General features: G+C 41.0%; 1 protein-coding gene across 1 annotated transcript; it reads left to right on the top strand.

Moving 5' to 3' along the window:
• The first annotated feature begins 2602 nt into the window (after positions 1 to 2602).
• On the top strand, positions 2603 to 8048 carry LOC136444207 (uncharacterized). The gene is made up of 6 exons (XM_066441717.1): positions 2603 to 2812; positions 3516 to 3555; positions 4436 to 4569; positions 5022 to 5172; positions 6635 to 6792; positions 7414 to 8048. The coding sequence occupies exons 1-6, from the start codon at positions 2711 to 2713 to the stop codon at positions 7570 to 7572; spliced, it is 744 nt and encodes a 247-aa protein (XP_066297814.1). The 5' UTR covers positions 2603 to 2710; the 3' UTR covers positions 7573 to 8048.
• Positions 8049 to 10270: the final 2222 nt, after the last annotated feature.

Raw genomic sequence — 10270 nt, forward strand, 5'->3', positions numbered from 1 at the left:
AGAATCTGATTTGCATAATTATCGGCCAATCATTCTAAGCATCACACAAGCTATCGACATACCAAAAAACATGACCATCCATCAAGGCCATCTTGAGTTATAGTATTTTCTCATTAATTATGCAAATGAGGTCTTCATTTACATAGTTCATGTCAATTAATATTTCTCTCTTCCTCACTTACATATGTCACATGTTTCAGAGTCCTATCATGGAATTTGGCGGATGTATGAACTTTCCTCATTAATTATGCAAATTAGATACTGATTTGCATAAAAAGTATCTAATCATGTTCATCATCACTCAAGCTATCTACTTACCAAAAATCATTGCCATCCATCAAGCCCTTCTTGAGTTATTCCCTTTCAAAGTCAGATGCAAAACCTGCTCCTGCAGTTCCAAAAATGCCGCTATGCTGAATGCTGCCCGATATCCATCCGAATCATGCTTGTATCCGCTTCCGAACGGTCTCTACTATGCAGGTACATGTTACGAAGCTGTAATAAAACTGGTCGCTAACTGTTTTACCCCATTTTAGACACTTCTTCCCGCCTTCTACCGTCGGATAGGAAGCTAGTGCCAAGTGACCCACGCTCTGAAGGCACGGGTCAAAAGAGACACTCTACGGCTGAGTGAAGCACTGCACCCAGCGCTCTTCAGCACACTCATTTATTTACACCGTGAAAATGCATTTAAGTGAAGGTAATTGACACACAAACTACAGCCACAGCACAAACCCTCTTTTAGATACCAAACAAGTGAATCATCAATAACAAGATGGTTTGTTGCTTTTTAGATCGACAATCGGTTATACTGTACTGGTTGAGTACAAATGTAGTTACCTTGATAACCAGGGTATCGAGGTGACCTTTTCAAAGCGACCCGTGCGGACAAGGTCAAAGTTTACCATGCCCTGATTATCCAAATTATCATATACGTTTTAACCGATTGCCGATCGATTGATAACGTAATGACTTTCCTGTAACCGATAACTCCCTTACTTGCTTGCTTTTTAGCCCTCAGAGGGTGGCTTTGTGTAGTGTATTTGGTCTTTGATCATTGTCGTCACTTTGGACGACTTTATCGTGTATTAAAACAAACTGTAGTTGGCTAAGATCTATGGCTGCAGTACTTCAGCCAGCCGTAAAGTGTCTCTTTTGAACCGTATCGACAGAGCGTGGGTCAAGGGCTAGTTTTGCATGGTATTAAAAATGCTGGAAGCAAGTGTCAAAACAAGGTCATGTAGTGAAAGATCAGCTTTAAAAGACGTCCATGAAGATGAGTGTCCTCTACTTATGGATTTTCTTGAATAAAGTCTCATAACATTTACCTGAAATACCTCAGTGGCGTGATTTTATGGATGGCATTCGCGCGCGCATCGATTTTCACCAGTTTTCAAAAAGAAAAATGGAAGTTATGCCAGTTTCTGAAATAACGTTATCTCATGAAAGAACTACATAGAAATAGATTTGCTACACCGTCTAAGCTTATGAAACAAGACAACCTACCTAATGTTGTAATCAAATGTTGGTGGTGAGATCGTCATGTTTTCTGAGCGACACCGGGCTTCCCTGACAGTCCCTTACCTCCCACAAGCAAATGAACAGTTGTTTAGGTATAACGACTGATGTTACATACAAGCAGTGATGTGCGCACGGTATATACAAATGATGTAGGTGGCGCTTCGGTGGGCGGCCAAGGCGTTACATAGGCTCCTCGTGCGACGCCCAAAAAATCTAATATTTTAGGCAACTCTCGGTACGTGAAGACGTCTGAACCTGTTTGAGAAAGTGTCCACAGGCTTTAAGCCCAATGTCTTCTATATTTCTACATCTTGACAAGTCGGGAGTGTATACCCTTTGAGAGCCTAATCTGCAGTACCGCTCCCGACCGTTACGAGAAATTGACAAAGACGACCGTCAAAATGCCAAATTTCGGTCTTTTTGTGAATGGGGAAATCGTTAAAGACTCGCAAAGGGGTTTGAAATTTTGGTGCTTACTTGACTTTGATCTCGAAAACGATCTCTTGGTCGACGAGCTATGGTCGACGAGGAGAGCCTTTACATGAGTTGAATTTTTGTTTCGCCATCTGAAACGAGACAACCTACCACCTGGAAAAAAAATGAAGAAGCTAGCTTGTTAAGTCTCTTTGCAACCTACTTCCCGAACGCAGAAAGAACAACAACAAAGAATGCATATGAATTATTCTTTGTTTTTTCTACGTCATATATTCAACAAATTATGCATTTACTCATCTTTGTTTTCCACGCATCAAATCTGTGTGGCCTTACAAACAGATTTAATCCGAGAATACAATCCTACAATTTCAGATTTGAATCAATGGGAAGTAATAGAATGGAAACAAAATAAACTACGAAAGTTTTCCACCATAGGTTGAAGATCTAGCTAGACTTTAGAACCCAAGTAGACGCCTGGAAAAGACGATAAGGGCAAGATTCCATCAGTTGACAGGAAAGGCTCCTTGACGCACATCCTGCGACCAAAGACCAATGACAATCAGTCTTTCATCTAAGGACGACTTCCTACCTGGTGGGTGGACGTATGCTAATTAGCAATCACGTCATTACATGTCAGTGACGTCAATACAGGTCGGCGATATTCGTACAAAAACAGCCAACTCGACTAAGTCTTAATTATTTGAGCAATAGTCTTTCTCTTTCAGAAGACAATCTGAAGTTAGTACTCTCGAACATGAGGAAAGCTTCTAGAAGATGCGTTTTGCTGGTTCTGGCCGTGGTGCTGAACATGACTGTTGGTGTTCATGGTTGGGGTCGGGTTAAGAGGACACAACAGGTAGGAGTGCTTCCTTTGTTTCTGTAAATATGTTTTAATTTATAACAGACAAGATCTCCTAGTGAGAACTGCTACAGCGAGCATGAAAGAAAATTTATGTGCGTTATACAGACATTCGGAGCGAATATCTGACTTGTTTTTTTCAGGAAGCTCACTTCCAGTTTCTGATATCCAGCGGTGATCCGCATTATACCATATGTTTGTTTCTTTTCCACTCGTGCAAAAGTCATTTTTCAAAATAAGTGCCGGTAAAAGGCATGGTAAGGTAATTGGCTAAATGTCAATGTGTTGCAAGATTATAGGGAGATGTTCTCATTCCATTTTGCAGTTTGTTACACGCCAATATGAATATTCTGTTGTATTTTCCACCAAATAGGAAGAGCTAGGTTCCTACTGTCAGTATACATGTACATGGTATAGTCCCAAATATCAGGAAGGACTGAAAATGAACTCCCAACAATTTGTGTAATGATGTGTATGACGTACTAAGAAGAATACACTACATGTATATGCAGGAAAGAAATGTGTATGGCGAGCCTATATTGCATGCCTTACATTTTCAGCGGCTTCAATTGGTGTCTTGAGTGAATGTTTGTGCATCGGTTTGATTGAAGTCAGAGGCTTGAGAGGCTGTATTTTCAACAACACTCGGATCAACTACATAAACCCACAAGGACAATATTTTTCAACACTTTCCTTCCAGATAGAAAAGTTGCTTGGAGACCGGTTCCTTTCGTTGGAAGGTAAGTCATTTCCTTTTAAAACCTCTCCACTAGGATCTAGCCATCTTTCTTTTCAAATGTTAAAGTTAAATGCATTACATTTCTACAGAACCTTGAGCACACTGTCCTTATAGTTCACCTCACGATAACATTGATGTATGAAGTAAAGATTTGATATTTTCTATACGGGCGCTGTGGGTGTTGAGTTAAATACATTACTTCAGAAACTTGAGCACACTGGCCTTCCAGTTTACCTCACGATAACATTGATAATATGTTTGAAGTAAAGATTTTAATTCCTTCTATACGGGCGCTGTGGGTGTTGAGTTAAATTACTTCAGAAACTTGATGAGCACACTGGCCTTATGGTTTACCTCACGGTAACATTGATACATGTATGTTGTGTGAGGTAAGGATTTAATGCCTTCTATACGAGCGCTATGGGTGTTGGGTTAAATACATTACTTTTCTTCAAAACTTGAGCAGACTGGCCTTATTCTTTACATTACGATAACATTGATATATGTGTGAAGTATACTAGTAACGGTTTAATTTTTTTTCTATACGGGCGCTGTGGGTGTTGAGATAAATAAATTACTTTTCACTTGAGCACGCTGGCCTTATATTTTACCTCGCGATAACATTGATATATAGTGTGAAGTAATAATAACGATTTGATTCCTTCAAAACGAGCGCTGTGGGTGTTGAGTTAAATAAATTACTTCAGAAACTTGAGCAGACTGGCCTTATAGTTTACCTCACGATAACATTGATATATGTGTGACGTGCTAGTTTAATTTCTCCTATACGGGCGCTGTGTGTGTTGAGTTATGTTTACAACCTTTATTCACGACGCTCATGGTGGTTACCTTGATGATAACAATGGCACGCTGTCACCCAGCCCCGCGGCTATGTGAGGCACGCGTGACGTCACGCTGTGTGCGTCACCAGGCTGACAGTTACTCCAGACTGGACAGGGAGATGATGACACTATCCCAGGATGCACTGCTGCGACATCTTTGCGGAGCCGAGCAGGTGAGGCCACGTGATTATGTTTACCACCAACCATGTTGAGTTGGTTGATTGGTTGGTTGGTTGGTTGGTTGGTTGGTTGGTTGGTTGATTGATTGATTGATTGGTTGATTGATTGATTGATTGGTTCAAATATACCATGTCGTTTGTATCACCTGGCTTCTTACCTTCACAACAAATATGGATTTAAGTTTCTTTTTCAACGCTTTGTTAACCGTTCCACTACTTTCCTCATGGCTAAATGAACTCTACTACTCCATTGTACCATTGTGACGAAGCGGCTAGTTCTTTAATTTCAGCCTTGACAAGGTAGCCAAAACGTTACCGAATCAAGTTCGGCAGAGAAAATTCATTGGTTGTGTGGTGTGTGCAGACAGTAAAAGATCCCATTGTATATTGATTTACAAACCTCATGACACTGTTTACAGACTATATATTCCATGGTTTTACTGCAGGAGTTCGTGACGTGTTTGGGAACAGCGCCGCTCGCCTGCACCACTAGAATGATGCGGGCCGTCCAGACCATCGCGGCCGGCCTGGTGAATATCACCATCAAGCCCTACTGCCCCAACATCGACCTGCGGATCCTCAATCCGACTTTCAAAGGTTTGTATCCCTGGTTGTCATACCTTTTGATACTGTAAATGCATCTAATTTCGCGGGGATTTGATTTCGCGGTGTACTGGTTTCAAGTTCGCGCTGAAGAGTTCACCGCAAAAACCGCGAACATAGAGCCACCGCGAACATTTTTGCATTTACAGTACTACAGACGCATTTATGTGGGCGTTCAATCTGGGCTGTTATTTCTTCAGATAGGTACATCATCATGAATGGATCCGTATGATATTTGGTATGTGGGTGGGTGAAAATCTCCTTGGTGAAATGAAGGACAACTTCGATTCCGAACCCTCCAGCGCTTTTCTGATGTACTGCAGCAGAAGTTCCGTTTTGATATTTTACGTTTTTGACATGCAATGATTATGGGATGTTGGTGGCAGATAGGCCGGTCTTGTTTGAAATGCCACAAATTCATGAACACTGACCAATTGCCTGAATTTACAGTCACTAGTATATGTGTATATCATCGCATATGAGTCATGTAGGTGTCGTTTATATGTTTTAGGAATCCTGAACTCGACTAGAATCTCAAGTGTTGTTACAGCGTTAACGTTGATGTAGAGACCGTGCATAACGAAAGGCTCCAAATCACAACGTCTAACTTTAAAGCAAAAGAATAACTTCAAGTGTTCCCTTTCAGAAGCTAAGTTTTGAGTGCACTTTTACCAGTACTTTGATACACTGCACTTACCAAAGATTACCTGGTCAGATCTTAGCATCCCGTATTCGCCTGTAGGTCCTGTCTGGCCGGCTAAGTTAATTGAACATAGTACAAAGCAACTGTCAAGGGAACCCGTTCGTTTGAGAGTCGAAACCAGGACCACTACGCGCTGACTGTAGGGCAAATGAGAAAACCACATCAAAGACAGCCAGACTTGCAGGTCATCTCTCAAATACTCAAAGGCAATAGATACGGAACCTTTCCTCGCTAGAGAACAGAGCACCAATCAACACTGATGTCAGATGTGCCGCATATATCTGACATTGCCATCGGGTTTGATTTATAGAGTAAGAACTCTTGGATCCCTGTAGAGCCTGCACAGGGAGGGGCGTGTAGTTGTAAATTATGAATTACGCTACATGAAATATAATCTTAAGCATCACTGTCTGAAGGGGTTTATTACTAAGTGTTTTTTGTCACAAATCTTCCATTGGGCATTCTCTTTACTTAAAATGAACGGTTAAACATAAACCTACTGATATCACGAAAGTCTGCTTCAATGTCATATGAAGGACATCTTGATCGCAACAGTTTCATCTCAATGTGACATATTGACCGGGCTTTTAGCCACTTGCAACAGGTGACGTTTGTCTATTAGGAAGGTCATCTAACGGCACATAAGAGTGGGAATGTTTTATGTATCTTCTTTGTTCATTCAGACTTTGCGTTTGTGCCCTCTAGCACTTTGAAGATGAATTTGACTTTGACGTATTTTTTTCCTTTTCTTAGTGCGTTGTGAGAAGTCGGAGTTTGAGCACTGTCTGTACATGGGTCGTATGACGACTGAAGTCCCATGGACCCCTTGTCGCGCACGCGCACAGAGCTACAGCTGCTTCTCCCAAACCTGCATGCAGGGCACTATGGAATCGACCTGGACGGCCTGGCAGGTAATTATGGGATTACGAAGGACCACAACGACAGACTTGATTTGCGCAGACGAGGAAATGGTATATATGCGTAGGCGACGAAACTTTGTGGTCCTTCGAATAGAGTAGAACCTTCCCATCATGAAATTCGTTCGGGTCGATAAAAAAGTCTAGTCTTTAACCAAGAATGTAATAAAACATGTTGCCTTTGGGTTTCCTTTCCCAAGCGAACGGAAATGGACGAGTAACCTAGGGGATCAAGTAACCATTAGTGTTAAAGAAGGTATTCTTTGTACGTGCTTTAAGAACTAAAGTCAAAGAGATTTCTTCCGGTCACAAGGGCTGGTAGTGGCCTAAAATATTAGGAGTTTACATCACTGCGGCTGGGAGGATTTTAACTGCATTATGAAATACCCATTCTTTTCTGTAAATTACTGATATTAATTAGAGTAATCGTAAGAGCTAGACCTTATTTAGAAAAGACTGAGAATTTCCAGACATCTATTTGGTCGCAATCCTTAAGATATCACCAACCTCGCTCTAATGACTATCTGATTATATCGCCATTTGTTAAGTTACTGCAACTGCCCGGAAGGTCGATATATTCTGAACTCAATCAGCTGAATTTCTCCCTTCCCTCAGCTCCTGGCCCATGTAGCAGGGGAGACATACAGTGACCCGAAGTTGTGCCAGCAGTTTGCCCCGGTCAGTGCCGGACAGGGGGAGCCGTCCAACAGCCACGTGCCGCCCGGGGACATGGACACCCCGCAACATAGTCTGTCTGAGTACGACTATTACTAGCCTAAAGTTCCCTTACAGCTGAAGTGAGAGTCAGATCACACTGTTATTCCGGACTCCAGCGTAGAAACAGTGGCTGATATTCCTTATGAAAGTAGACTTTGAAATACTCTTCTCTAAATGAAATGGAATTGTGTTCTGACTAGATAAACAGACAGTACGGTGGATTTTCGCCAGGACATTATATAGGATAATGTCCTTGATTTTCGGGAAAAAAGCTCGCTAATTTCTGTAACATAAGGTAATCATGGCAATCCTAAATGAGAATTGGGTAAGCATCGACACCCCTTCATTGGGAGCGTAGGTATTCTGTGTCTTACTTCACTGTCTTGTTTTAGTGATAAAGTACCCAATATTGTCTTATCATGGGCAATAAGGCAGAAATCAGGTACCCGAGGAATCTCCAATCGATTATGTTGAATAAACACAGATTCTTACTACCCAGTAGTAATAAAATTGATCGTGTTTGAGTGTATGAATCCACTTTCATGAGCATTGTATACTGAATACATGTGCATTGGTTTTATACTTTTTTCAGGTCTAAATGAAACTCTAATTACAATTTCTATACATCATCAACTTAAACCTTGAGGACAGATACAAAGGGAATATAGGGATTGGGGTGGATAAATAGCATCAAGTCGTATGTAATCGTAATTGAAAATCATCTCATGATCATGTACCAAGCGCCGGAAGAGTTCAAGATCATGTGTATATATATAGATTCCGCAATAGCAATCGTTAACAAGAGTGGTGTTTAAAAAACACACCGACGACGTGAGGATTATGCAAAGTAGGTCCTCATTTGCATGATTTATATCTTACTATGTTAGCCTTCACCAAACATTCAAGTGCCACAAATATAAAGTTTCCGTTAATTAGAAATATGGAACAATAGCATTTTCAACTTAATTATGCAAATTAAGTCTCCACTGTGATAATTTTGCATCTATACATGTCCCTATCTTTCTCAGTAACATATCACATGTTTGGATGGTCCAATCATTGAACGCTGCGGGTTTGTAAAGTTTCTCAGTAATCATGCAAATTAGATTCTGAAATGCATAATCACAACATAATGAACTAAAACATCATTTGAACTATCTTCATACCAGAAAGCATGGATACGCAGAGTTGTTTTCTTTCAAAGTCGGCTATGAGCTATATAGCACTCAAAAATCACGACCATGGCATGTCAAGAGCACGTGATTTCAAAACTACATGTAGACGTTACGCTGTAGTACCGTTACAAATCGCAACAGGAGTCCGGAGGCTTCATATCTCCATGAACTATTCTGTTTAGGCAAATGACTTACACATTTACATAATGCATGTTTGGTCATGACCACCTGTAACTAACTTACACATGTCGCAATATTGACAGTCCTATCAATTACCACTTAGATGGCTAATGGCGTTTTTACATTGATTATGCAAATTAGGAATTTATTTGCATAATCGATAATTTATTGATGTTCCACTTGCCATAAACTACATACGTTACATGTATTTGAGTCTTGAGTGTTTGAGAAAACACTGCAAATATAGATTTTTCCCATTAGTTATCAAGCTACCTGCATACTAAATATCATAGAAATCCGTCGTTCCTTTGTTCAGTTATTCTCCTTAGAAGATTTTCACAATAACGCCCCTGCAGTTCTAGAGCAAGCTGCTAGGGGGCCAACGCCTACCCCAATTCTTCATTACTTCACAAGCTATCTACCACCAAATAATCAGGACCATAGCATGTCCAGGTCAAAAGATAGAAAAACGGAAGTTCTGCTACAGTGCCAAGGTCACATACCAGGGAGCCCAAAATCTACCTTGAATTTCGGCTTCCCTACACCTGCCTACATACCAAATATCATTGTAATCCATCAAGAGGTTCTTGAGTTATGCTGACTACAGTAGTCCGGAAACACACACACACACACACACACACACACACACACACACACACACACACACACACACACACAGAACTATATCTCATTTTTTATGGGGATAATATATCTCCATTTTTTATGGAGATAATATATCTCCATTTTTCATGGAGATAATAATCATGTGCACGTCTCATCAAGACCCACCCCGTACCAGTTATCAATCCAATCCATCTCAGCCTTTTCGAGTTATGCTGTTCATCAACACATGTACACACACACACACACACGTACACACAGACTTGCAAACGCCATCAGAAACATAATCTTTTTGGCAAAGGTAAAACACATGCATATTATCTTCCTGATACTGTCCCTGCTTCGTACGCAACCATGTAGCACTGCAAATGTACGGAGACCTTCTTAACACAGTGAATGTCAATAAAGAAAAGGAAACTGAAGTGGTACGGCCACGTGTCACTGAGTTATCGGGAGTAGCCATGAGCTATAATGCAAGAAATCGTCCAGTGAGGAAGAACGGAGAGTAGACAACGGAAAAGATGGGAGGATGGTATCGGAGAAAATCGAGAAGGGTGAAGAAAACTAGTTGCCAGATCTTGTGTGGTGCCCCAACGTTCAAATATCAGTAGACTAAGAGATAAAAGACGAAGGAGATATATATATATGTGTACGTATATACTCTTGGCCTTAGTCCGACGAGGACGAGGCGGCCAAAAACGCGCCTTGCCCGTTTGGAACGGCGTCCCAAACGCTTAGTCGCTTACATTTTCACATAGGTCAGGTCTTGAAGTTTCGTC

This window comes from Branchiostoma lanceolatum, chromosome 1 (genome assembly GCF_035083965.1).
Source record: "Branchiostoma lanceolatum isolate klBraLanc5 chromosome 1, klBraLanc5.hap2, whole genome shotgun sequence".
Classification (NCBI taxonomy): Eukaryota; Metazoa; Chordata; class Leptocardii; order Amphioxiformes; family Branchiostomatidae; genus Branchiostoma; species Branchiostoma lanceolatum.